This window comes from Apteryx mantelli, chromosome 4, assembly GCF_036417845.1.
Source record: "Apteryx mantelli isolate bAptMan1 chromosome 4, bAptMan1.hap1, whole genome shotgun sequence".
NCBI classification, from domain to species: domain Eukaryota; kingdom Metazoa; phylum Chordata; class Aves; order Apterygiformes; family Apterygidae; genus Apteryx; species Apteryx mantelli.
In genome coordinates this window covers 84,086,736-84,114,173 of record NC_089981.1, presented here as the reverse complement: position 1 = coordinate 84,114,173, position 27,438 = coordinate 84,086,736, and the positions used below count along the sequence as shown (strand labels likewise).

The following is a 27,438-nucleotide window of genomic DNA, read 5'->3' as shown; positions in this document are numbered from 1 at the left end:
AATCAGGGCAATGCTGCGCAGCAAATTGTGCTGTGAATTTTGAAGATGGTTAATGAGAGAAGATGAGTTATTCCTACAGAAAGCTTGTTGCCACTTCAGCTGCCCCCAGGCCACAAGCTTCTGGACAGCAGGGTCAAATCCATCTATACTGTCACGTTGTGGGCCTAGATGCCTGCTCCGGAAAATCGTGGTGCAGCCTGGATCCTCTGAAAAGCCTCTCTCCAAATGAACGTTGCTGTTCAGTGCCTGTATTTTGTGTAAAATCAGTTGATTCTCCAGCCTAGACCTTTGGGTTGACATTTCCAGTGTGAATGCATTTTCTCACTTGGGTATAAATAGCTCAGCCAGAGAGGGAAAATACAGTGGGGGAGAAGGGTCGGTCTTGAAGCACAGAAATAGGTTTGAGCTTGAGAGTGAATAAGTTAGTTATATTCCCCTAAGATCTGCCCACTTGCTCTATGCAGTCCCTGGGGACATGCAGCATTATTTATCCGAGCGGGGCTCGGTCTGGCAGCCCAGCGCCGAGCAAGGAGGGGAGGGTGCCCCAGGGGCAGCACCTCATCCGCTGAAACCGCAGCCAGGGCCTGGAGGGAATAGCTGCACCCTCTCCGTTTCCAGGACAGAGAGACCTTTTTTCCTTTGAGGAATATCCTTGTTCGTGTCCGTAGAGGAAAGGCTCAGTGAGCTTTCAGCCATGGGTTGAGATCTTCTCTAATAGCGGTAACAGGGAGGTTGTACAAGGACGGTGTTTCCAAATGTGTGTGCAGCTCTTGCATCCTTCCTCATGCATTTCCAGTGCAAGGCACTGACAGGAGCTTACTCTTTTTTCAAGGTCCTCAAAGGTCTTTTGGTCATGTCCTGCAAGAACGTGGTAGAACCTGGAACCCCTCGTGAGTCCCACCAGCAGCAGAGTATTGCAGACCCAGGATGACCAAATGAGGCTCTGCATCCTTTGGTCCCATAGATAATGAACCCAAAGGGAGACCTCCTTTAACGCAGGATATTACCATGTGCATATTCCTTCCTACTAAATATAATATTAATGAAAACCCCAGAGGATTTGTCTGTTATGTCTAGGGACTTTCTTAGGATGTTGTTAAGTCATGGGCCTGCTCCAAGAGTAGGGCCTAGTTCATGTCACATTTATTCAGTCTTCATTGCTTGTAACAGACATTTTTTTCTCCCAAAGCACATTCTTCGAGGCTATGCAGCCAAACACGTAAGGGCACTGCAAAGTCAGTGCAAGAAGAATCTGTATGTAAAATATCAGTGTTGTTTCTCCAAAACCGATAGCTACAAGACCTGGTGCAGCATAATTGAGACAGAGTTTAGCTGCAAGCAGATGGTAGAACGTATATGGTATATAAAATATATTAGTTCAATAAATCAGACAGTGTTCCCATATCTGGAGCAGCCGGTGGTGAGTTCAGAATGCAGAAAATCGAGCTTATGTTGACATAAATGCAACAGCAAGTGGGGTCTTCCTAGGTGGTGGTTTGTGAACGGCAGGGGACGTTAATGCTATTTCTTCTAATCTGCTTTCTTTGTTTTGCTTTTTCCCCCCCCTCTCCAGGACCAGGAAGAAAATAAAGGAGCCACCAGCTGGCCGGAGTTTTATATTGATCAGCTGAATTCAATGGCTGCTGTAAGTATTTCTAGCATGGCTTGATGCTTGTGAAAACCGTCATGCTGTAGCCACAATAGTGTCACTCAGTAGTTTTCAGTCTTTCCAATTTGCAGACCTCTAAACAATTACTGCGCGCTGAAGGTGCCTGCAATACTTTGCAGTTTGTCCCAGCAATTCAGCCACCACTGACTTAAGCGAGCAGAAATGTCGGGAGAGGTAATATCTTTCATTAGGCCAACAGATGCAGCTGGGAAAAGGAAAAAATGCTTGAAGGCACGTGGGCCTTTCTTCTCACCCCAAGCTGCGAGCCTGCTAGACTAATGGCAAACAGTGATTTTCAGTGTAAAGCCATCAGGCTGGTTTTTAGGGAACCTGTTAGATGGCTAAATGACAGTTAGATACCAAGCGCCTGCGATTGCTTTGAAGCCGATAGCCCGCGTGCTTTTTCAATAGCTATTGCCGCAACGGAAGTTGGATCCCTGCTAACGCCTTGTTACCGCGATACCCTTCTGCGTCGTGCGGCCGTGGCAAATAAACGACTCTGTGCGTTGTCCGCTCTTCAAGGACCGCAGACCTTGCAGTCTGCCGTGGCTCCAGCGCACCCCGCTGACCTGCATGCGTTTTTAGGTGTATTTTTATGAAACGCTTTCTTGTTGTCGTTGTGCTGGGCAAGACGAATATAGTGCTGTGATCTGTAGCCCAAGAAGTGGCACGCTGCAGAAGTGAACGCGGCTCAAACAAGACTACGTGGAGACCCTGCTGCTTTGGTTTAATAGGTGCTTTTCAAGCTATGGGCTGCTTGGCTTTGTTGAAGTCATACATTTTTTCCCCCTTTCTCTCTCTTTTCCAATATCAGAGGTTTTTTTGGAGCACCTGCATGTCCCCAACCCTAGATGCTGTCGTACATTAGAAAAGTGCCTGGACTATCCAGAAGGACACAGCTAATCACGTGGTCCCCTCCTCCGTTTGACTTCGGAGAAGGACAGGAATCTTCGCGCTCGGCATTTGGCCTGGAGCAGTGTTTTGGCCCTGAGGTCAATAGGAGCTGCCACGGAGCCCGGGACAGCCATAGGCAGGGGACGGGAAGGTGGGACACGGGTGAGAGCCTGGGATCGAGGCGAGGAGGAGGAGATGGGGGCTGTGAGTGAGGAGGGAGCGTGCCGTTCCTGTCCTGAAAGGCCGGAACGGAGGAAGCCGAGAGCCGGAGCAGAGCCTGTGATCAAAGCTCGTCGAGCGCCTGGAGGTTGGCTTTGATCTCCTGGCCGCCCTGACATGCTGCCAAAGAGCAGCGCAGTTAAATGCAGGGGTCAGCGCAGCTCTTCGCATGCGCTGGGACCCTGAAGCGCTGGACCTGGCCTTTTCCCCCTTTTTTGGCTTCACCTCTGCCCTTGGCTAGCTGCCCTCGGGGCCGCTGGTGTCAGCGGGGCTTCCTCCGGCCGCCTCCGGGCGCTGCCGACGGCACCGCCGCCGTCGGATGCTGCAAAAAGCAGCCGGGGCGTTGCTGCAGCCACCTGGTGCAGCTTTGCAGCTGCTCCAGCCCTGGGAACGTCCTCTGAAAACGCACGGAGGTTTTTGGTGCTCGTAAGAGCTCCCCGGTATCCGAGGAACCTGCGCAGGGAAGCAGGCTTCAGCCAGGCGGTTTATTGTGGGATACCGTGATGTGTTTATTTACCTCTTCTTTTTATGTAGTTTGTTTCCTGGAGCATTGTGGGTTATAGGGGATATGCCAGGATTTACATCCTGGCCCCCACGAGCTCTGCTGTTCTTCTCCTGCGTTGCAGGCTTTCCCTTTCGTTTCTCTGAGCCCCGTGGTTGGGGGAGGATAGTCATGAGCATCCTCCATCCCAGGCTTCTCTGGATGAGCTGCAGATTGGCTGTCTGGGATGACTCCATTCCTGCCTGTGGGGCGTTAACTCTGGAACCTACTAATCACTTCCAGGACAATGCTAAATCTGTCCTCTCGAGGTGGTGATCCAGCTCTCACGTTTGTCCCGGTGCAGTGGAGCTGGTTGTCAGGGCTTGCTGAAGTGATGAGTTGGCCTCACCCAATCCTGGGGAGAAGAGAGCAAGCCATATCCCTTCTCCACTGGTAACACTGGCGGCATCCACTGCCCCGTCCATCCCGTTTTATCATTCAAGCACCCGGCGTTTCCGTTGTGCCGCAGGGACGTGGCATGGGCAGGTTTGCCCTCGGAGCGCGTCCGCGAGTCCACCAGCGCAAGCTCTGCATCGCAGGGTCACGGCACAGGCTGTTCTGGCTCACATTTCCATCCAGTGATTTGAGCCCTGTCTGCCGGTGTGCAATACAAGCATTCCCTGCTGTGCTGGTATTGCACGGCTATTTAGCGTGTTCATCATTTTGCGGGTGAAATTGAGGGGAATCTGTCCCCAGCACCACCAGCTGTTTGGGCCGCTGTAACCGCAGTAGGAAATCCTGCATTAAGTCTTCCAAGTGTGTGTGCCCAGCGCCCCAGCTGTGCGCTTCCTGCTCAGCTCCTAAATTCGGGGTGATTTTTAGAGCGCGTGGCTTGCGTGCAGGGGGGGATGTCATTTGTGAAACGTGTCTGCAGGGCAGCATCCTCCCCGGTGCCGCTACAGTGACAGCTGTCGGTTTGCATCGCCGACCGGCACGTCGCTTAGGCAGAAGCAACAATAATCAGAGAAAGGACCCGCGCAAAAGAAACGCCACCTGGTTTTATTGTTTGCCGCTGCTCGGGATCTCGCCGATGCGCGTTTCCTGCTGTTTTGGAACAAAATCTAGGTGTCTGGGGAAGGAACAAGCTGATAAGCAACGCTGTTTTAGCAGCACGGAGCTGATGTGGTTCAGGCTATCGCTGCTGTATAATGCATTAATGTATATTAGCTTGCGGCTAACGGTAATGTGTGAAAGAGAGGGAGAGGCTTAATTTCACGTGTGCTGGTGAGTTCTCCTTGTGCCTGGTTACACCGGTGCATTCATCCCTGCTGTCACCAGTTCAGGTGGTCTCCGTGCAGACTGCCGGATATTGGGTGTTTTTCCTTAGTGCCCCATTTCCTGGCGCCCTGCGATTTGAACAAAGATCTCAGCTTTCAATTTTTAAGAGTTGGCTTAAGGTCCCAGTTGCCGAGGGAAGCTCAAAATCCCCATTCATGCATCACGCAGCAAATAAAACAGCATTTTTCTTTCAGTTTCCCCTAACCTCCTGTGTTTTTTTGCCTCACCCCCATCCTGACTGTGGTGGTACCTGCTGAATGTACTCTTTGGTTCCCAGTAGCAAACCCAGCATTGCCTTTCCTCTCCTGCCTGTGCATTTGCTTTGCAGGGAAGCCTTGTCTCTCTAATTTGCCTTTCTCCATTTGCAGAGGAAATCGCTGATTGCTTTGGAAAAAGAAGACGAGGAGGAGAGAAATAAAACAATAGAAAGTTTGAAGACTGCACTGAGGACGAAACCAATGAGGCAAATCTCTTCCGTTTCCTTGCTTTATTGCTGTTGTCGTGGCTTTCGATTTGTGCTCTCTGACAAAGGGTTTTTTAAAATAGAAACATAAATGAGGAGGATGAGGCCTGCTGAGGATGAGGAGGGAAGTTAGGAGGCGAGGACCCTGGAATGGCACTCGCTGCTTTGATTCAGCTTTTGTCTCTTCTTGTTTTTTTTCCTTTTCCTCTGTCTTTTTAATAGATGAGAACCATCAGGAGCTTCACATCTGTTCAGGGAAATCAGGCAACTTTTTTTTTATTTTTTTCAAATTTGCTTTTATTCTAATTGGAACAAAATGTAAAAATTCCTTCCACATTGAATTTTTCCCCAAAATTCAATCTTTGTTGGTCAACCAAACCCTTTGTTTTGACTTCAACTTCTTTTGCATTTTTAATGGAATAAAATCATATAAATCTTCAGGCTTTTGTGAAATGCACAAAGTGCTGCTAGGAGGTTTTGATGGGGAGGACAAAGAAAGGGTGGGACTCTTTCTAAATGCCTTTATTTTTTCCTAGCGTTTCTTTGGAGTCTGCATGTGCGTGTCTGCAAAATCTTTAAGATGTTTCAAGTTGACATTTTCTGATGGGAAAATGTTCCATTAAAAATGCATGACCTGTTCTGGTTATGGAAGAAACAGCTAGGGTTTGCAGATGAAAACGTTTCCCTTTTGTGATGGTTTTGGCGGTGGCACTTTGTAAGAAATTCCCAGGGTCAAGGGTGAGCACCCAGTTCCCACGAAACCCAGCGCCTTGGGCATGCCGCTCCCAGCCGTACCTTCGGAGCAGCGGTAGTACCCAGCCGCGGCAGTAGTTTGCAGTAAAACTTTCCAAAATCCTGACGTGGTTTGGGAGTCTCTGTCTCCCTGGAAGTCAGTGGGATGCAGGCTCTATGGAAAATGTTACCTGTTGGACCTGCTTTTGCTCCCGAGGAAATAAACATCAAATTTACTATTCAATTCGGCTGGAATAAGAGCACACTTAGAAATTACATAAACCAGTTTTTACTGAGACTGCAGTTACCCCCTCTGTTGCTATGCATCAGCCTTCGTTGTTGTAAATTAAAATCATCCCAGTGCTGGGATATTCTTGGCTCCTTGGCTTCCTGAGCCAGTGCCTTTTGCTAAAAGAGAGTACACCCAGCTTGAGTGGTATCAGGCAGGGAGATCCTAAAATGCGTGAACAGCATGCAGTGAAGGAGAGTGTGTTACATCTGCACGGTCTGTTGAATCTGCAATGGGCGCTGTCATGCTTTGGCTGTCTGCTTTCCATTAAGCAGCATTATAAGTCATCATAAAAATCTGAAAACCCTACTTAAAAAATTGCAAGATGTGCATAACAGAAGAGAAGAAAGATGTGGGTGGTGAGGCAAGGAAAGGTAGCGGGAGGCAGAAAGGCTAGCAAGCGGTCTGATGCAGAACTGATCCCAAATGAGTGTGATTTAAGACTCAAGTTGGGGACTGGGAAGGTTTTGCAGTAGCATTGCTGCATCGTGGCAGACTCCATCCTCTGCCCTGGGGCTTTGCTGATGGGATGAGTTAGCCGAGTTAGCTGCTCCTTTTCCAAGTGTCCTATCTCTAGACAGCCTGTGTGCAGATGGTGTGTGGATGCCTATGCTGCAGAAACGGGCACCGAATAAATGGATAGATATTTCCACTCTCCCGTCCCTGTGCTCTGAGCCCTAGGAGCCGTGAAGGTCTTTTGCTATCCGAAGTCCACAGCAGGAAAAAGTACATAAGACAGTTCTAGCTCTACCAGAATAATCAGGTCAGCCCTGTTTGCGGATAGAGGGTGCCTTAGCATTTGGTTTTAAAGCAAATTTCTCCTCTTTCTGACAGGTTTGTAACCCGGTTCATCGACCTAGATGGCTTATCGTGTATTCTGAACTTCCTCAAAAGCATGGACTATGAGACAGCAGAGTCTCGAATACATACCTCGCTCATTGGATGTATAAAAGCACTAATGAACAACTCCCTGGGCCGGGCTCATGTCCTGGCCCACTCGGAGAGTATTAATGTAATTGCTCAGAGTCTGAGCACGGAGAATATTAAGACAAAGGTGGCAGTGCTGGAAATCATGGGCGCTGTGTGCCTGGTTCCCGGGGGTCACAAAAAGGTACTGGAGGCTATGCTGCACTACCAGAAATACGCCAGCGAGCGGACTCGGTTTCAGGTAGGTGGGTCTCAGCTCACCCCTCGCTCTGTTTCTGGGTGAATCCTCCCCCGGCGCTGGGTGATCCTCTACTTGGGGCCTCCCTGGAAAGCTCAAATTGCCATTTTTATGCCTTCCTCTTCCTGGATATTTAAATGCAGCTTATGAATGATTTGTTTCAGCCATTTGCAGTTGTGATACTCTGATACCGTATCTGATGTGAGCCATGGCTGAGAAAAAAATGAGGAAACAGTTCTGTAAGACCTCCCATCCCCAGAGCAAGGCTCGGTTTTTCAGGATCTCTAGGATTGCAGGTCTGCAAGGCTGCAGTACATCCGGATGGGCTGATGTAGCAGCTCGGTGTTAGCAGATGGAGGTGTTGACATGGGCAGTGTTACAGCTTGCCGCAGTTTGTCCAGCCGCAAAACCTCACAAGTGGGTCGCTATGGGGGCTGTAGGGGCACTACGAGGAACTGTTAATGTACATGGAAGCTGGTGTTTTGTGCAGCGTAGAGGGGCTGTTTTGGGGAGCGTGCGTTGGGAGTTTCAGCCTATTAACTTATGTCGTGTATTTGGCAGACGCTGATCAATGACTTGGACAAGAGCACGGGGCGGTATCGGGACGAGGTGAACCTCAAGACAGCAATCATGTCCTTCATTAACGCCGTGCTGAGCCAGGGGGCAGGCGTGGTGAGCTGCGGGGCTCTTTGGAGAGGGTGCTGTTTTGCTTGTTGTTGTTTTTTTTTTTAATACGGTTTTAGAGGAAAAGCATCTTGCTATGTTGACTCCACAACTATCCTTTCCAGGAAAGCCTGGACTTCAGACTCCATCTGAGATATGAATTTCTCATGCTGGGAATCCAGCCCGTCATTGATAAACTAAGAGAGCATGAAAATTCAACCCTAGACCGGTGAGTAGTGACCAACAGTCCCCTGGTTACTTGCCCTTTCCTTACGTCCTTGCTTTCTGGGTTTTGGACTTGGTGGGTCTAGACTGAAGATCTGGCTCCTCTTGAGGAAATTCCTTTTTGTAGCCAAAGAGGGAGGGAAGAAACCTGCCAAATCCCCACCTACTGCAGTGGGAACAGGAGCAATCAACTTGCTTTGACACCTGCCCTGATTAGATATCCTGGGGGCACCTTGCTCATTGCCAAGGGCCAGTGTGCACATTGACCCATCAGCTCTATTCACTGCACTCTAACGCGTGGCTGAACCAGGAAGGGTGTCTATCACAGGCCTGGAAGACTTCTGTCAGTGCTCCTCCTCCTAGTGCTATCCTTTTCCCAAAAGACTCCTTGGAGAGGCTGTAATTACTTTGCCCTCTGTGTTTCTGAGCTGGTTTCTCAAGCCCGCTAGGATGAAGTTGAACATGTGGAGCTCTTGGAGCTCTAGACCGTAGATGCTGCTGGTGTTTCAAGTCCTGTTTTTCTCTAGACTGTTGTCTGCTAGCTGACTGCTTTGGAAGTTGCTCCAGATTGGCTGCCTGCAGTTTATTCATTGTAGTATTCATATCTGTTTAAACAGTCTTTTTTCTTTTTCCTCAGGCATTTAGATTTTTTTGAAATGCTTAGAAATGAAGATGAACTGGAATTTGCCAAAAGATTTGAACTGGTGAGTATGAACATTATTGATGTAGATACTGGTACGTGATGTCAGGTTTCCTTTTAAAAGCACCCATGTAGACAGGGACAAAGTATGGTTGTTTGGATAAAATTTGGTGGTTGGAGATCTGTCTCCTGTTCACCTGCTCTGTCCCAGCCACCATCCAGCAGCACTCCAGCCATTTCATCCCTCTTCTCCCCTGGCTGCATCAGTGCTATTTGCTATTCTCTAGGCTATATTGCTCACCTGATTGCGTTTGGGGTTGTTTGTCTGTCAACAACGTGCTCTCAGGCAGAGGGGATGGCTCGCAGGGTTTGGAGTTCAGCCCTGAGAAACTCAGGGACCATATTCAGATCATCTACTGTGGCATCTCCGTAGAAGGGCTATGAGCCGTCAGGTTGTCTCTACAGGGCTGCCTGACCTGGCCGCGTTCAGGTGGCAGAGGAAAGGAGCTAGAGCTGGTTTTGGTGCCTGTAACGGCTGCCTAACCTGGTGTTTCTTCCTCGCGCCATGGCTGATCTAGTCAGGGTCTGCGTCGCTTTGGACGCTAGAGCAGGCACTCAGGGTGTCTGTCCTCCCTGTGCCCTGGCTCGTCCTGGGGGCAGGCTGTAACAACACCGCTTTGCTGCGCAGAGGTGCTTCACTAGAGGAGATTCCTCATCAGTGCAGAAAGTGCCCAGAGAGGGAGACCCTGGGGCAGGTCCTTCTCTAAAGGGTCCTCTTACTGCTGATGTCTTACGTCCCCTGTTTCGCTCTGGCTCTGAGCTGGACTGGGCTCAACTTGTTTCCTTGGGCTTATGGCCCTGGTTTGGGGAAGCTGCTGAAAACCCCCAGAAGCCATCGCTTTGGTGGCTTGACCTCGCTGCGCTCTTTTCCACAGGTTCACATAGACACCAAAAGTGCAACTCAGATGTTTGAGCTGACGAGGAAGAGGCTGACTCACACGGAAGCGTACCCGCACTTTATGTCTATCCTCCACCACTGCCTCCAAATGCCTTGTGAGTAGAGGCGCATCGCTCTGCCGGGGTGGGCAGAAGAAACCAGCGGCCATCTGGGGCTTTGTAGCCCAGATCCGTTCCCCGAGGGCAACGGGGAGGTCCTCTCCCCTCTGCGCCGGGAGCTGGAGGGAGGCTGCGCTCCAACTGGACGGGCTCTCTGCAGACTCCATGCAGCGGGGTCTGCATGGCCCTGCCTGTCCCTCCCCAGGGCTCGCACGGCGCGTCCGGATAACGGGCAGCCCAAACCTCCCGTGGGCTTCTCAAAGGGCACCTGAGCAGGCTGTGGCCTCTCTGTCCTTCTTCCCCGTTCCTTTGTAGATTTTTCCTCTCTGCACCTACTGCGGGGTGGCACATGCCGGGGGACTATTCAGTCTCTCAGTCTCTCTCCCTCTTCCCGTTCAGATAAAAGAAGCGGCAACACTGTCCAGTACTGGCTATTGCTCGACAGGATTGTACAGCAGATTGTCATACAGAGTGACAAGGGGCAGGACCCCGACGCCACCCCCCTGGAAAACTTCAACATTAAAAACGTCGTCCGAATGTAAGTGCTCGTCCTCCCTCCCTGTCGCCCACTGCTGAGCGGTGCCAAAATGGGCTGACGTGGCTTCGCCGCCTCCTGCTCAGGGCTGCTTGCGACAGGGGGTAGGCGAGGAGGTTTGGGGGTTATCGCTGGCAGATTTGGATTGTTTGGACCCATTCGATGAGTTGTGCAAGTGAATTAAACTCAACCTCCGCACTGTCGGTGAACCGTTTCCCTTGACTGTAACTTATTCATCACTTACTGCTTGCACAGTGAAGTTTCTGCTCCTCGGTTGGCCAGGACCCCAGAGCTGCTGAGACGGCAGTGCATCTTAGCGTGCAAAAGCTGGCTGGTGGGAGTTGTGGGGAGGCAGAGGGGAGGTGTTAGAAATACCAGTTTGGGAACTGCACCTGGACAAACAGCCATGGATCTCACTTTACAGTCTCGCTCAGTCCTGCTTGTTGCTGATGATGTTTGCTTGCTCACAGTATTGAGATAGTTTCGTAACACTACTTGTTTTTTTTTCTTTTAGGTTAGTCAATGAAAATGAAGTTAAGCAGTGGAAAGAGCAAGCGGAAAAAATGCGAAAAGGTGAATGATAAAAAAGATACAAGACATTAGCTTTAAACTTAGCATGTACAATAAGCTAAACTGATAATGTATATACACACTTAAACTGGATGGACTCTCTGCGGACTTTGTTCACTGGCTGAGATTATACCTTGCCATAGGGCTTACAATGGAAATGGCTGAAGCAGAGATTAATTTTTTCTTGGGGTCTTTAGGGGAGAAGGAGATCTGATTTTCCACAAAAATGTGCTGTTGTTAGATTTAAAAAAAATAGAAACTATGAAAAAACAAGGGTTTGGTTTTTACAATTACATTCATCCTCCTTTTTCTTGATCAGAAGACAAATGCTGCTGTTTTGTAGGTTAATTTGTATATATCGGAATAAATGAGGAGGTCAGGAATGACGTATCTGGGCTTGGCAGGGAAATTGTCTTCATCTAACAAAGCCTCTGAGCACGGATTTAAGTCCTGATGTCCCTCCTTTTTCATACAACGTGTTTGACCTTAATCACTCAGGTTTTGGTTCAGTGAAGCACTAAAGTCGGGTAAGAGAGCCAGGATCAGTGTGTAGCCCCAAAATACCCAGGGTTGGGCATACACCACTGGGTCAAGACGCCTGACTTCTTGCCTCTTGAAACACTGCAGCTCTCAAAGGTGCAGTGTGTGAAATAATGACCCTGGACGTCCCAGGACGTTTCAGCAGCGCTGCCAGTAGGGTCAGGACTTCTCCATCTGTGACTTGGAGACACCTTTGCTGGATCCCTTCTTGGGCATCACGTCTCAAAGTCCGCGGTGCAGTGGAAAACCCTGGCCAGGGTGTTAAGCACACGGTGCAGACTCCCTTTTCTTAACCGTGCTCCTTTTCTCCAGGGCAGCATAGGGTTTATTCCCCTGCACACTGCTATTTGCAGTAAGGGAGTATTTGCAATCCAGAAGTGATTTCATGGGGCTGTTTTGCTGGGCTGTTTCAGAGCACAGCGAGCTCCAGCAGAAGCTGGAAAAGAAGGAACGGGAGTGCGATGCCAAGGCCCAGGAGAAGGAAGAAATGATGCAGACGTTGAACAAGATGAAAGAGAAGCTGGAGAAGGAATCCACTGAGCACAAGCAGGTCAAGCAGCAGGTGGCCGATCTCACGGCACAGCTCCACGAGATGAGCCGGGTGAGAGCCCAAGCCTCCTTCCCATTTATGGTCAAATCCCGAATCCCCTCTCGTTGCAGCGAACTGCAAACACCCGGGGCAAATTCTGGAGGCCGAGCTGTTGGGGGGCTGAGAAAGCCTCCGGCTGGGAGAGCATCCAAGCCTCTGGGGACGGGACGATTTCGCCTCTCCAGCTGCATCGTGCCTCTGTCGAGAGTGCCCAGCTTTTGAGTGCCCCCCATGCAGTTAAATTCGTTTTTTCTCCCCATAAGAGCCTGCCATCCTTGAGGTGTGTCCCAGCCTGACTCTTGGAGCCATCCAGCAGCCCAGTCTTGAGGAAGCGGCCGCTTCAGGCTCTGCTGTGGGTCAGGACGGTGGTCACCAGATGAGCGTGCTGCCTGGGGGCAGCCTTGGGGTTCAGATAGTGGTGTCCCCCCCCCGTGTGACCAGTCCCTCCCCTCCTTCTCTCCCAGAGGGCCACCTGTGCCGCCGTCCCCGGAGGACCTCCCTTGCCCCCAGGAGCTCCCGGTGGGCCTCTGCCTTCCCCAGCTCCAGGATCCCTCCTGCTGCCGCCACCGCCGCCACCGCCGCTGCCACTGGTGGGATGTCCCCCGCCGCCGCCACCACCGCCCCCGCCGGGCGGCCCCCCGCCGCCCCCCGGCCCCCCGCCCCTCGACGGGGTGCTGCCTCCCCCCGGGGCACCGCTGGGCTTGGCCCTCAAGAAGAAGAGCATCCCGCAGCCGGCGAACGCCCTCAAGTCCTTCAACTGGTCCAAGCTGCCGGAGGTAAGCCGAGCCGCGGGCGCCCCCCCTTCGCGCTCGCAGAGGTTGTCGCACCTCGTGCCCGTCGGCGGAGCGGGGCGGCGTGGGGGGCAGGTGGGCGCCGGGACGGCTGCGCCGGCGTGGTGCCGGGACGTACGCCCTGCCATGCTCTCGGTGTGTTTCAGAACAAGCTGGTGGGCACCGTGTGGACCGAGATCGATGACGCGAAAGTATTTAAAATCCTAGACCTGGAAGACCTTGAAAGAACCTTCTCCGCCTACCAAAGACAGCAGGTAACGGTCGGCCCGGGGCGCGCGGGGCGACTGGGGCAACGCGTAGCCGTTCTGAACGCGCTCGGTTTCCACGCGTGGTCTCGAAGCACATCTCCTGCCATCACCTCACTCTGATGCTGTATTTGCCAGATGGACTCGATCTGGTTTATACTCTCATTTGCATGCCTGTGCCTTTGCATTGAAATGATAGTTAACAGCTAGGTTTCTCCCCTCACGCACCTGACCGCATGTGTTGCAGTGTGAACACGCCCGTATCTTGAAGATGAATCTCTAAAGAAATGACAGGGAATGTATGAAAATAGCCCCCAGATGTGGCCACAGTTGGGTAATATTTTTGGATTGCTCTTAGCAGCAACTGCTTGGTGTCTCTGTATTGGGTGGAAAATTTATATCCCTCTCTGGCCAAAAAGGACTAACTTTTACCCACATCTACCATGGGTGGATCTCTTCTTTTATTTTTGTAGTGAGCCCAGAGCAAAATGTGAGCTTTGAACACAAAACAAATCCCAAACCAAAATAATGACACAACAGACAAAAGTCTCTGCTTTTTAATCTCATTTTCGAGCAATATGGCCCCAGTTTGGAAGGCATCAAAGCACATGAAGAAAATTAGACACTTGTTTTACCCTAGGCAGGATCATTAGTGGGCAAAAGCCATGAGGTTTTCAGGAACGTAAGAGAAAAAGCAAGGAGAGGTGCTGTAAAAGTTGTGTTCACCTGCTGCATCTCGGCCTCGCTGCTGGGAGGAGAGGAGAGCAGGTTGTCCTGCTCCTCACAGGCTCGGACGGTGCTACAGGGAAGGAAAGGACCCAACACATAAGCTTCTTAGAGAACCTGAGAATTTAATCTCTTCCGGAGACTAATCTAGGGAAAGATCAAGGTGGATTAGAACAGGGCAAATATCAAAACTAAGCTGAAGCATGTGCTGCCTCTGCGTATTTTGGGAATAGGTCACTAAGGTGCTGACTCTCTCCCTCAGCATTTTTGGATCTTGACTAACGCTTACTGAATAGATTAGCGGGCACAGGAGATGGAAATGGAAAGGAAGCAAAAATAGAAAGCTGGTGTGCTGGCTGGATGTTTTGCCCTCTGGCTGGTCAACGTGAGTCAGTTAATCGCCTGGTATACTAGATTATTGCGAGGCAGAAATTTAAATTTAAAAATAATTCGGCTTGGCCTCGGTCCTGCTGGGTGAAGCATCTGGTTGGGTTCATGGCCAGCAAGAAGGGGCAGGTCCTGCGCGCTGCAAGAAGAGCTGTGGCACCCGCCTGCGCCTCAGCTGGGGAGAGCACCCAAAGGGGGTTGTGGCGGGGAGACGAGAGATGGAGCCGCTCAATGGAGCAAAGACGCTTTGAAGAGCAGAAACCTGCCTCAGGCATGGCAGGAGGCCCAGGTGCAGCAAACCACATCCTGTAGACCTTCAGGAGGGCAGTTGCTGCCAAGTCCCTGGCGCTGAAATGTGCCTTGTGGAGTCGTAGCTCAGCTTAACGGAGACAGTGGGTGAAATGTGGAAGGGGTCTTAAGAGAGCAGGTAGGGCCTGGTGACAGCAAAACTTGGGATGAAGCTGGGATTTGTTTCTGTGGAGCCAGAGACTGGGAGGGGACTGGCGGAAGATGCTGCAATAGCATGTAGAAGGGAGATTTGGAAAGAAGAGCTGAAATCTCACCCGGGCCTGGGAACCTTGCTGCCGTTACCGCTGCCACTGCAGCCACCCTCCTGAGCACGGCACATGCATCCGTTGCGGCTCACTGACCCTTCGTGGTACCACCGTTGGGTGCGAGCCAAACAGTGCGAGACCTCCCTCGGGTCCCCAGGGCGCGTGACCGCACCTGAGGTGTCTTTTCCAGCCTTCCCCAGCACGCTTGAGTACTGCTGCGCTCCGATACTTGGAGGGCAAGTCTGGCCCGAGGGCAGGGAAGCTTCGGACCTGTTTCTCGGCTTGGGCGATCAAGTTCAGCAGATGCCTGCCAGCAAACCAAGTGACAGGGAGCTAAAAGCACCCCTCTCATGGCTGTCTCCCCTGTCTGCGGTCCCTGCGTGGGGAGGGAGGTGCTTGGCGGCGTGCCTCGGTGCTGCCTGCAATGCAGCTCTTTAAATAACTGCCATGCACACAACACCACACGGATTTAGACTGTGCTCCTTGAAATAATATACACACGCGGCAGGACGCCTCGCACAGGACTGGGAAAGGGCAGAGGGCTGGGGGAGCTCCATGTGAATGGCCCGTCTCTGCGGAGAAGGGCGATAAGCAAATGGCTTGTTAACTCGCACCGTTTCCTAGCTCTTCCTTTTCTCTGAACCTGCTCCGTGGTCGCCTTCTCCTGAGTCCTGCTCGGCCAGGTGGATGTGCAACGTTCTGCCTCCAGCCCACCCAGAATTGCAAACCAGCCAAGCACTAGCGACTCGGTGGCATTTCCCTAGCGGTGGCGTTTGAAAATGGGTTTCTGTCCTGAGCAAATAGGGAAGGAGCAGGGACTTCTCCTCCTTGGTCTCCGTCCTGAGCCCTTTTCAGAAAACGACTTGGAGTTATCCTGAGACACGATGTCCCTAGGGCCTGGGCATCAGTGGCTGCCGTTCTGCCCGTGCTCTGAGCAAATGGGTGCTCAGAAATCACGCAGCCGTGTGAATGCACCGCAGTGCTCAGCACCTGCTCAGCGTTAGGCTGCAGCTTGCAAAAGGGCGTGTGCTGCAGAGAGATCTCCGAACCCCTCTAGAAGGGCTGTTGTGGGTCTGTTATTCATGGTACTTGGCTATTTGCGTTGTGATAGTGCCTGCAAACCTCTGCCTAGGTAGTGCACAGACCTGAGATTAATTATGTACTTAGTTTTAAGCATCTCTTTAAGTGCTTTTCCCAAGTCACAAGGTAGGTAGTAAATGCAGGCTATAAAATGAACTGTGCAGCTCTAGGGAAAGGCCCTTTCTGTGCCAGGAGGACAGGAGCGCTCTAGGGATTTGTGAGACTCAGTCTGGGAGCATCTCCATGCCGTGCTGGGCAAGACGTGGTCTCTTGCCCTGAGCTGCTGCTTCCCTGTCGGGAGCCTGGGCACACAAGACGCCCCTGTGACATGTAACCCAGGGCAGCAATGTCTAAGCTTTCAGGAAAGCAGATCCCTCAGAGGTCTGGGTGCTCTTGGTGGCCACCAACTCATTTTGTCCCCGTCCTCTGTGCCAGGGCTCTGCAGATGTTCCCACGCCCGACCGGGGGGGATGGTTCAGCCCAGCTGAACCAGAACTGCACGCACCTGGGCTCCAATCCCGCACAGCCTCTGCTTGGCTTCTGTCGCTGAAGTCACTGCGATGTTAATGAAATTAACTTTAATCACTGGGCTTGAGTCACTGAAATTAATAGGGCGAAGCCGTCTCAAGGGCTGGCCCAAGGCTATGGAGGATTGAAACCAAGAATTGACTTTACCTCGTTCCACCCTGTGGCCGAGAGGACCTTCCTTTCTGGGACATCAGCACTTAGCAATCGTGCTAGACGTAGCAGGGAAACATGCAGGAGCTCTGTCATTTGGGCTGCGGTGCGAGGTCCCAGCAGGGCTTGGGGGCAGCTCAGGGCTTGGACGTGCATGCGGTGGCAGAGAAATGCAAGTCTGGCGCCATCTGGGCTTAGACCTGCTACCCAGGGGTCTGCGCCTCCATCGGAACTGTTTTGAGCGCCTGCAAACTGGAAAAGACTGGAAACGACGCTGATAAGTGGTAGTGATGCGGCTGGGTGCAGTCCTGGGAGGTCCCGGATCCAGCAGTGGTGAGTGTGGTAAAAGAGCTGGGGCCAAGTGGAAAAAATATGTGTGTTGTTGAATCAGGGGCTTAGCAGCGAGCTAGGAAAGAATTTATCTTCCAAAAAAGGATGCAAGAAGAAAAGCCTCCGTCTCCTCTCTGTAAGCCAGGGTGACCTGCACACAAGCCAGAGGGTAATAAGGGTTGGTAACGTTCGTGGGGACAGCGATAGTGGATTTTAAAAAAATACTGCTATCCTTCCCCTTCAGTAGAGGTTGGATCACAGTTAATGCAAGAAACGGGCAGAGCTGAGACTTGTTTGAGGCAGAGGGTGAGTTTTTTCTCGTTGGGCCTTTTCTGCACCTTCAGGGCATGGTGAGTTCTCCATTTCCTGAAGATGCCAGATTGCAGAAGGGCAACAGCATCCTTCTCCGCTCCAGGGGGGTAGATCTAAGCATCTGGATGAAAGAAGGGGTTCCTAGTTAAGGATTAGTTAAACGAACGGCAGTATACCTCTTCCTGCTTGGGGATCTGCTTTGTGCCTGTCTCAGGAAGGAAGCTGCTCAGAAGAGGCTGCTTTGTGAGACGCTGGTCCTTTAAAACCTTGACTGATCCAAGGAGTTAAACGCTGCCTTTGCAGCAGCCTCCTGTCCAGCTAAATTGTACAGTTGCACTTTTCAACTAATCTCTCCAAACTGCAGCAACAGCAGCTTGTGTCTCTTCATTTGGGGTCTGTAATTTCCCCTTTCCTTACAAAGACCCCAGTTTGGCAAGGTTCACACCTGTCAGCCAGGTATTTCACAGTGCCACCAGACATGAAGATAGACCTTCGCAGCTTTAGCTCTCCGGTCTCTCTAGTTATTCGTACAAGCATAGCCCCTTCTCTGAAACGCGAGCCACATCTAGGAGGAAAAATCTAGCTCCTTCCCCTCCCAGGGGAACTCAAGGCATTGCTTTTGCTGCGGCTAATTTGCAGTCTGCAAAAATCGGCTCCCTACCCAGGCACTGGGGAGAGGCAGGAAATAAAAGGTCTGGTCCCCACGGGCAGCAGACGCAGGCCAGCAGGATGCCGGCGCGTTGGAGCTCTGCTCCGGAGCTGGCGAGATTAAGGCTTGGGAGGGTCTTGGCAGCTCGTAGCCACGTACACATGCTGCTGCGCCGCGTGGCGTGGCGTAGCGTCCGGGTGTCCGCACGGCACCCCGTGGACGCACCCTTGTTGTGTTCCTCTGCAGAAGAAAGCCCTGGCACATCAGCCGAGCGTGCAGGGACACTCAGGAAAGGGTTGGTTAATTGTTTTTTTGGCTGCTGTTTCTTTGTCTTTTGGCACGTTTTGTTCTGCTGCTTGGTTTCAGCATTTTTCTGAGCTCGAGGAAAGCTTTTTGCGTTCGTTTTTAACCTTTGCTGACACGAGAAACCATTTGCATCAAACGCAATGGGGAGAGAGACGGCTGCGGGGCTTGCGAGCAGTCCGCGTCCAGCCTCTGCCACGAGGCGCCCGCGGCCGAGCCCCGGATGTTTCGTGTCGTTTAGCAAAGCCGCTTCCCCTCCTCCCTGCCGAACCCGCACACCATTCCTGGGCTGATAAAGCGTTGGCAGCCGGTCAGGGGAAAACCTGCGTAAACAAGGTTTCCTTTAAAACCCTTGTAATGATGGAGCTGTGTTTAGAGACGACTAACTCAAACCAGGCACGCGGGCTGTCAGTCACCTCCTAACGGAGGGGCCTGGGAGGCAACGCGGCTGTACGGGAACCGGATTTGGAGTCTGTCTAACACCGAAGTGTCTCAAGACGTTGTGTGCCTTTGCTTTTTTTTTTTAAAAAAAAAAGCTCTATTTATGCACCTCGCAAATCTCCCTCCCCATCACAGATCTGTTCGATGGTCTCTTGAGCCGAGCAAAAAAAAAGACGCAGCCCAGCAAATGAGGAGGGAAAACTCTTTTGCGTGTGTGTGTGCGTGGTTTCATGATATTGGCTTTGCTGCACGTGCTTGAAGTCTGCCGACTAATGCTGTAGGGCGTCTGGGAACCCAGCAGATGAACGAGATCGTCAGAAGGACTGAATGCAAGCTGGGTGTCAGGGTAGTATTTCTCCAGGCTGCCAAGCCCTGAAGAAGGGTTATTTTCCCTGTAGGAGGAGAAGTCAAGGAGAAATGTGTTGCCATGGCAAATGGTAAAGTTTTGCTGCGGCAAAATTCGCTCCGGGATGAGAATCTCGTTATTTCCACTTGCAAGCCCTGTTTTTCCTGGCAGTCGTGTTGACATTTCATTCTCTCAGATTCACAAGAACTAGCAATTTTCTTCCCCGGCATTTGCAGGCTGAGCGGTGCTCCTTTGGGCCAGCGCTCACTGACTCTCTTGCGCAAAGCGATGGCAGAGTTTGGCAAGAGATTCCCTGTGCATCCTTCCAGCTCGCCTCCACGTTTCCCTCCTAGCGTCCTAGCGCAGAGCCACCTTGACACGATCCCTTCGTCAAGCAGCAGCCTCCCTGCCTCTCCCTCGCCTGCCCGCCTTCCACGCCCTGCGCCTCTTCATTTGCATCCCTTCATCTCCATTGCATTTTCATTTGCATCCTCCGTTTTTCGGGGCTGGTAGACCCCGAGTGCTTCCCCTTGCTGCCAAGACCTCTGTGTTATACTCTTCTTGACTGTGCTTTGAGTCTTTTTGGTTTTGCTGTGATCACTGAATTGCATGTGTTTTTACTGCCTTTTTCCATGCCTCTGCTATGGCTGTAGGACTTCTTTGTGAACAATAACTCCAGACAGGTAAGTGCGCATCTGCAGAAGCCTCATGTCTTAACGAGCGGGAAGGCTTTGGGCTGCGAGGGCAGGGCGAGCGCACAGGCGTGGGCACGGGAGACGTGCAGGGCTGCTGTGTGTTGCAGCGGGAGTTTAAACACAGTGAAATAGGGTGTAAATCAGGGGGGTGCAAAGACACACGCCAAGAGGAGCAACCGGCGAGTTAGTGTCAGGGGACCTGGTAAGTAAGAAGCTGCCCGCTTTCCTCGTCCCTGTGCTTTCCAGCTCGTCATGCACATGGGGCTTTTCAAAGGATCGAAATAAATAAATTAGGGAGGGACTCAGCAGAGAGGGACTTGGCAGGATTTTGGCTTCAGCTCTCTCTGTTTTGCCGTAGTCGGGACAGGCGAGGCACAGGGAGAGGTATTGCAGACCCGCTGGCCGAAGGCGACCATGGACCTTCGCCCACGTGCCACTGTCCCTGCTGCAGCATGCCGCCTGTCCTTGCAATTTCCCACCTTGCTGCAGTTTTCTTTTTAATATGAGAGAAAGAATTAAAAGAATGGGAGCTTGTCTTTGTTCTCTCTAAACTTACAAAGTGGTGGTCTGCCAGGTTTTCTAGGCTCTGCAACATTTAGTGCATATCCGTAGCATGTGGGACCTTGCTTCTCCAGGTTACATTCCTTACAGAAGGATTGAATAGCTGGGTGTTAATTTATTTACCTTACTAAAAGCAACCAATATGGTAAATTAAAACCAGGGCAACATGAACTCATTGGGCAAAACTCTGCAAACATACATTAGATTTGCTGTTAAGGAGATCTGCCCATTTGTTTGCAACTGTAGTTTTGCCTAGTGCATTTGGAAAGAACATATTTAAGCTACTTAGGAGACTTAGGTGCTCATGTCACAGTGATTTGTGCTTTCACACCCCTTAATATTTTTGGAAGCATTTCCCTGAATGAACGGCGAATGCTGCAGGTTGTAATTGCAAGTGTGGTAGGTGTTATTGGTTAACTTCCTACTGAGGACTGAGGCGTGAAGGGTGACTGCCGATGTTCTGAGTGGTGGTAAAGAACAAGGGTGATCCTGAGTGTGTGCAGCAGTCCATAATGAAATATTTCAAGTGAGGATTTAATGAAGTATCACAAATATGTTTGCTAAGAAAGCCCTGCTTTATTTATTCAGCAGCGCCTGTGTGTTTGCAGATTCTTAAATCTTCCCCTGTCTGAGAAAATATTTACATTTCTAACCAGTGGCTTCAAAGCCAGTTCTGGTTTATGAAATGACTTACTATATTTCAGTTACAGCCTATGGGTTTTGCTCGTAACCCTTGGTGACACTCTTGATTAATGGGGGCCTGCTGTGTACAGCGCTGGTATGTGCTGAGAGTACTAAATGTCTTCGCTTCTTCATGGCTTTTCTCCATGCCTTTTTTGTAGAAGGAAGATGCTATCGATGACACGTTGAGTTCCAGGCATAAAGTCAAGGAGCTTTCGGTAATAGACGGCCGGAGAGCTCAGAATTGCAATATTCTTCTCTCAAGGTATGGTTAATATCTTTTTGCCCTTCGGGGGAACCGGTTAGCTGATGCCGTTGTCCTGCCGCTCACGCAGGCAGCGGCTCTTTTCGATGGTGTCAGGTGCTGGTTAGTTTAGAGCTGGTGAGGAGTAGCGCGCCCTGAGCTGGAGATGTGCTCTTAGTTCCCGGGGGGGATTTTGATGACAGGAGCCTTGGGAGCAGAGCCAGGGACACCTGAACCAAGCTATAGAGTTACACCTTTCATTGCAGCATGGTTTGGGGCAGGGAAATACACTTAAGAAGACGCGTGGCAATTCACAGCGTCCCTGCAGAGCCTCAGAGGAGCTGTGTTACCCAGAGAATCCTCATAGGGATTTGGAGGGGGTTTGATTTCATCTTTTATCTTCTTCAGACTGGATTTTGTTTACTTTTTGGCGACTGTTGAAGGGGCCCTCTGTTACGCTGGGGAAAACACTACGTATTTGAAGTGTATAAGTAGCCAGTGTGTGCATTGGGCACTCCTGATGAAGCCTCAGCCTGCCTTTGAAGGCAGGATCAGCCCTGGGTTACCACGAGCGATTCAGTCCAATCCCCAAATCTGATTTCTGCCAAGATGATAAAAGAGGCAGTTTTCACAAGGTAAAACAAACCAGTAGGACTGACTTTGGAGAAAGCAGAGGCCAGGTTGTGGTGGTTTGGAAGGACGGGCAATTGAACGATCGGCCTAGGCACTTGAGAAAACAAACAGCAAAAAGTGCTACCAGCTTCTGATTCTCCCTGAAAAAACAAATCCAACAGCAGTGAAATACAGCTCCGCTCAGAAACGTTCCCTCTGCTGCCTGGAAGTGCCCAAGCTTTTGTGCAACCAAGAACCACCCTGAAGCGAGCACGTGGAACTGGTCGGTCGGGCTTGCAGCTGCGTTGCCCCAAGTCTGCATTTTCTTGACTGCGGGTGAGAGCGGCCGGTGCCTCGCGTGAGGAACCCAGGGGGCTTTCTGCTGTAGAAAACGTACCAACGCTGCATCCGTGTAGATAGCTTTCCTCCCGTGGAGGTCGTGCAAAGCCCTGCAGGCAATGTTAATGATCAGTGCAGTGAGCTGCGTGTCACAGGTTTCAGCGGGAGAACTGCTGTGTTAGGGCTGCTTCTGCTCCAGATTGCTTCTAGAGATTTTCTTACTTCTAGAATACAGTAGTAAAAATAAAGATGATGATGTGGAGTGGAGTTTAAAGCACCATACAACTGAATACGTTTACCTCAGCCAGCCTCTGGAGAGTAAAATAACTTAGTTCAGGGCACTGGTTGTGTTGCTCCCCAGTGGAGTTAGAGTGTGTGCAATCAGAGTGGGTTCAGGTGGACTTCGGCAAAGTGTTTAAGGATGCAGTTGGAAGTTAAGCACGCAGACAGCCCCTTTGGTGTGAACGGGAGCTGCTCATGTGCTTAACTTCAAAGGTGCCTTGCTGAATAAAGGTCTCCATTTCATCTCACTATAGTGAATCTTTCTCGTCCAGTAAATCGATGGCTGGAAGCGGGTTGCCAATATTGACCCAATGGGACTAGCAAAAAGGGTAAGACGTAGGCCATGGCCTGTCCACCCTCCTCTTTGGGTCGTTTGCTAGGAGAGGGCTCAGATTTGTGTGGTGGGGTTGTGCCCTGACTGCTCTCATCCTGCTTTTGCTGTGGGTGTCCAGGCGAGGCCCGCAGCACCCTGCATGGCTCTCCTCTCCTGCGAGGTTGGGGGGTAAGAGCATCCAGGCCCTCAGCCACCGGGAGGGTTGGTGTGCTGCTTCGGCTGGAAATACTTCCCAAGTGGTAGCCCGCAAGCCCTGAGGTCTCTCCTGCCCCAAGTCTGTGGGAGTTCTTTAGCAACAATATATTAAGCCAAATAAATATATAAAAAGCCAAAAAAGAGTGAGCCCAGACTCTCAGCACATCCAAATGTGCTCCCTTTGCTGAAACGAGCTGTTTGCGGTTTCCCCGGGCCATCCCAGCAGCCTGGGTGCACGCTCTGCTCTCGATGCTGGGTAGCGGTGGTGCTGGAGGAGAGGAGCAATGTGACCTGGTGTGAACTCCAGGCGCAGGGAGGACAGGCTGCTTCCCGGCACCTGCCTCGGGGTTGTGCCCCGGGAGGACGAGTGGCTCTGGCAGAGCAGTGGCATCTGCTACCTGCTGCTCTGGAGGTGCTTTGGGGTTTGCACCTTGCTGCTTTTCCAAGGATTGAGCCTGCTGAGCCTCGCGCCCCTCCGGACTTCAGTCAGTGTGGTGAGAAACCTTGCTGAGGAACCCAGCAAGCCAAGATATTTCTCTGGCGTTGGAGCAGCATCCGATTTTGCCCCTTCCCCATTTCTGCAAGAGAGCACAGTTAGGTCTCTCCCCAAAGTCCCTTTCGCTGATTTACTCTTAACACCAAGTGGCAAAAAGGCAGGACAATCTTGGGGTGAAGTCCCTGGCTCGGCATCCTTCAGCATGCTCCCATGGGCCGTTGTAGACTCTGGCTCGGGTCCTGCTTCTTCAGCAGACCTTCCGTGGGATCTTGGGCAGATCCTTTAGTCCCCGCCTGCCTCAGCTGCACCTCTCTACACTGGGGAGAGCAGCAATCCCTATCTCCAGCGTTGCAGAGGCCTCCATGTGGTGCTGTGGGAGAGCTGAGCTTGCCGTGGTCTCCCAGGGTTGCTCTCAGCAGCTGGGCTCCTGCCTCGCTGCGTGCGCTGGGGAAAAGAGAGCGGATTTTCACATGTGAAAGGACCTGCAAGGTTGGCCCCTTATTTGTAAGCCCAGACGTTTGTAAGCTAAACAGCCATTGTCTGGCTTGCAGCGTGGAAAGATTATGGCCAGCAAGATACTTTATCTCTCTCTGTAGATTTATTTTTTTGCCTGCTTCCCTTGCTTTGGGAGAAATTACTGCGCAGTGAGATCACTGGATTTTCCTTCAGCTAGTAATGCAACACAAGAATATTTTTAACATTCGCTTTTTTTTTAGGAATGCTCCAAGTATGCCGATGTCAATGCAATATAGGGTCTTACTCAATGAAACCACCATGTCCTTGCTTTTGCTCTGTGTGTGTATTTTTAGTGCGGGAGACTTGCGCTGCGTTCTGCGAGATGCAAACCAAGACTTTAGTCCATCTCTTTCCAAGTGTGGTGGAGCTGAAAGGCTTATTTGATTCCTCTCTTCGGCAAGGCCGTGTTGAGCATTTTTCTCGAATGAATGTGGCTTTTCAAGAGGGCGCGTCCCTTCCCCGGCGGAATTTGTTTTTCCCCTTCACACTTATTATGGCCTTCGCTGGGCTCTGCAAAAGCCACGCAAAATAGCCCTGCGCTTGTCAGGCTGGCGAGCTGTCACTTTGCATCTCCAGGCTGCTGGGCTTAAATCCCTGTGACAGCAAGTACTGCGACCCCGTTCCTCTCAGACGGCTCGCGTTCGACAGCTGCTGCCAACAATGATAATTATTGCGGTTATAGATAAGCTTCTAGCTTTCACTGGCCCCTTTCCCATCAAATTGTCTGAGAAGCTGTTTTCTTCTGGCGCCCTGCGATTGCTCTCTGCCGATATCGAGGCAGGCTCTTGTTCTTGGCACTCATTCTTGATGATTTCTGAGAAAAGGGTGTTTTGGCCTTTTTTTTTTTAATTTATTTATTGACTTTGCTTTTAATGAGCAGGGCTTACAAAAGTCACCGTCATCCCTCACCCCCCACCCAGACATGATCGTGGTGGAAAGTGTGTATATTAGATGTTCATTTGCTGTAAGGCTTTGGATGAGAGGTAACTACCTGCAAGCCTGGTTCTTCCAGGAGCTTGTTTTCCTCCCAGGGATCCCCTGAACGTCTTCTTAAGAGCAACCTCGTACCAGGACACCAATACACTGCCCCAGCATGTGTCTGCTTTTCACCGGGATAGGGACCGGTGTGACGTTTGCTGGTGGCTCAGCCCTGCTTGGGTGTAAGACGAGTCCTCCTGCGGCTCGCCAGCAGTGACCACGTTACCTGCAGCGACGCGCGTACCTGTCACGAGCTGCGTCCATCATCCCGCTAGAGCTGAGCAAGCGCAGCAGCATCGCCCTGCGTCCCTCAGAGGAGCAGGACTTGTCGTGGGGGATCATCACAGCGGTGCTCGCCCGTCCCGAGCTCTGCACGTCTCCGGCTTCGGTGGCTCATGCGTGTCACCGCTGGAGGTGGCTGTGCCAGCACCATGGTGAAGGACGGACACCTCCAGCCATCCTGGTTGTACCAGCTCGGCTCTCCAGCCACCAGCATCTTTGTTGCTTCCCCCGCATCAGAGGACTGGTTCACGGTCTCCCAAGAAGCCTGGGTTGCCATTTCGAAAACCCGGGCCATGTTCGTCGTGTCCCCGGCTGTATCGTGTCCATCTTGGCCACTTAGAAGTCTGAACTTCTTCCCTGGTTCGGGGGCAATTTTTTCCTCACTCCTCTTTTAACAAACTTTCCCTTGAATATGAGATACGGGAACAGGAGTTGAAAGAGAACTGAGTGACAGATGAGAAACATGAGCTCCCGCAGAACAAATATTTACCTGCCACTTCTCTTCCCACTCTGTAATTTCCACCTACCCCAGTACAGCTGATATTTCATCTCCAATCTTGAACAAAAGATTTCCAGCTAAACCCACCCCTTTGCATCCCTTGCTAGGCTGTTCTAAGAGACTGGCACCCTTCCTCTTTTAGCTTCATTTTCCAAAAGCTGGCTGTTACCTCTCAATCTGTTATCCTAACAGAAGCTAATCTAAAAAATACTCTCCTCATTTAGATATTTGGAGGGATCAAGTCACCTCCAGATCTTCTTTTTGGCAGACTAAATAGGCTGAGCTCCAATTTCTCACGTCCCGCTGCAGGATGTGCTCCCAGTTTCAGCTCATTCCTTTGAGCCCCATCCAGTATTTCAGCCTCCTTTGGCAATATTAATTGCCAAAACCGGGGCCGAGAGGTTCTTCCGAGCCCTCATTGCTGCCTTACATAGCCCCGGTACCCACCGTGAACGGCTCTCCCGACCTGCGCGGCTTGGCTGATACTGGCTCTCCGTTCAATTCCCGTGGAGGACTCTTTTCCCGGGATCTCGGCGTGTTTCCCCCCGGTCGGGCTCCGCAGCGGGGTGTGAGAAAGGGGTCGGAAACGCGCCAAGCGGCCCCGCTTCACAGCCCGCTGTTTGGGGGCGCTCAGCCCCGAGCCGGTGGCCCCGAACCCCGCGGCCGGGAGCTGAGGCTCCGCGGCAGCTGCGGTGGGAACAGCTGAGCCCGCCGTGCCGCGGGGCCGTCACAGCCGCCCTGCGGGGGGGTCCCGGCCTCAGCCCTAATTCCTGGCCTTGTAAGGAGGTTTGAATCCTAGGTATTCGGGTTTTCCCCCCCCCCCCCCTTAATTCTGCTCTTCCCCCTCCGCTTCCATCTCCTCTCCCTCTTCCCCCGCCCCTGCGGCCAAACTGGCAAATTCTATTTCTGAAAACTCATGCATAGTTATTCTTGCTCAGGCATACCCAAATTATTACGTTGCCTAAACGATTTCCTGCAACCATCGTGCGGCTAACCGCTGCCATGCTCTGGTTAGGAGCTCATTTCGTGTGCGACTGAACATGGTATTTATTCACTCAGGGCGAAAGGCAGCCTGCCTGCCGAGCCCGCCTGGAGGCAGCGCGCCGCTCGCCTCCCTTTGAAGCCGTCACGATGCCGGCTGGAGCCGCTTTGCAATTGGAAAAGTGCGCGCGCAGGCTCGTGGGGCTTGCAAATAAATATCCCAAGGGGTTTTGTGCAAGCCGTGGGGAGGGGCTGGGTGTCCCCCGGGAGGAACACCCAGGAAATGTTAATCCACGCAGGATTTTTCAGGGTATGCAAGCACAGGGGATTTTTTTTTTCGGCTGCATCTATTCTGATGGCCTTAAGCATCCCAGCAACCCAGGCAAGAGATAGTATATTGGGAAATGAAGTTACAGGGGCGTCGTTGTTTCTGGTCGGGCTGCAGAAAGTGTCGCTTTGTCGTAGGCGCACACGAAGCCTCGGCGGACGGCGAGGGCTGTGATGGGGACGCGTCGCGGAGCAAGCGCTGTTCTCGCTCGCCGGGGCGCGCGGGGAGGGCGAGGGGGAGAAGGGTGTTTCCCTCGTTTGCACTTGCATTGCTCTATCGCCCGCAATGCAAAACACGAAGAAAAATGTTTGTGGTTTTGCAATCAAAAGTCCTGGCGGGGCGCGTTCACGGGGAGTGCTGCAGACCGATTAAACCGTAATTAATGGCTGCCCTAACCCAGGACGCGCCGAGGGCGTCTCTCTAGCTATCTGTTGCCTAAGCTCAGCGTAGACTGCTGTTGAATAAATAGCTACCAGGGGAAAAATCGTACATTTTTGCTTGCTGT

At 51.7% G+C, this 27,438-nt stretch overlaps 1 protein-coding gene across 1 annotated transcript in view; it reads left to right on the top strand.

Moving 5' to 3' along the window:
• DAAM1 (dishevelled associated activator of morphogenesis 1) overlaps positions 1 to 27,438 on the top strand; it is a 100,997-nt gene that overhangs the window by 57,354 nt on the left and 16,205 nt on the right. Inside the window, exons 4-16 of the mRNA XM_067295101.1 lie at positions 1,574 to 1,645; positions 4,970 to 5,064; positions 6,920 to 7,253; positions 7,812 to 7,922; positions 8,039 to 8,142; positions 8,776 to 8,842; positions 9,714 to 9,831; positions 10,234 to 10,372; positions 10,884 to 10,942; positions 11,893 to 12,080; positions 12,533 to 12,844; positions 13,006 to 13,113; positions 21,009 to 21,112. Of these exons, the coding sequence (XP_067151202.1) occupies positions 1,574 to 1,645; positions 4,970 to 5,064; positions 6,920 to 7,253; positions 7,812 to 7,922; positions 8,039 to 8,142; positions 8,776 to 8,842; positions 9,714 to 9,831; positions 10,234 to 10,372; positions 10,884 to 10,942; positions 11,893 to 12,080; positions 12,533 to 12,844; positions 13,006 to 13,113; positions 21,009 to 21,112 (1,811 nt within the window). The remainder of the gene's footprint in view (positions 1 to 1,573; positions 1,646 to 4,969; positions 5,065 to 6,919; positions 7,254 to 7,811; positions 7,923 to 8,038; positions 8,143 to 8,775; positions 8,843 to 9,713; positions 9,832 to 10,233; positions 10,373 to 10,883; positions 10,943 to 11,892; positions 12,081 to 12,532; positions 12,845 to 13,005; positions 13,114 to 21,008; positions 21,113 to 27,438) is intronic.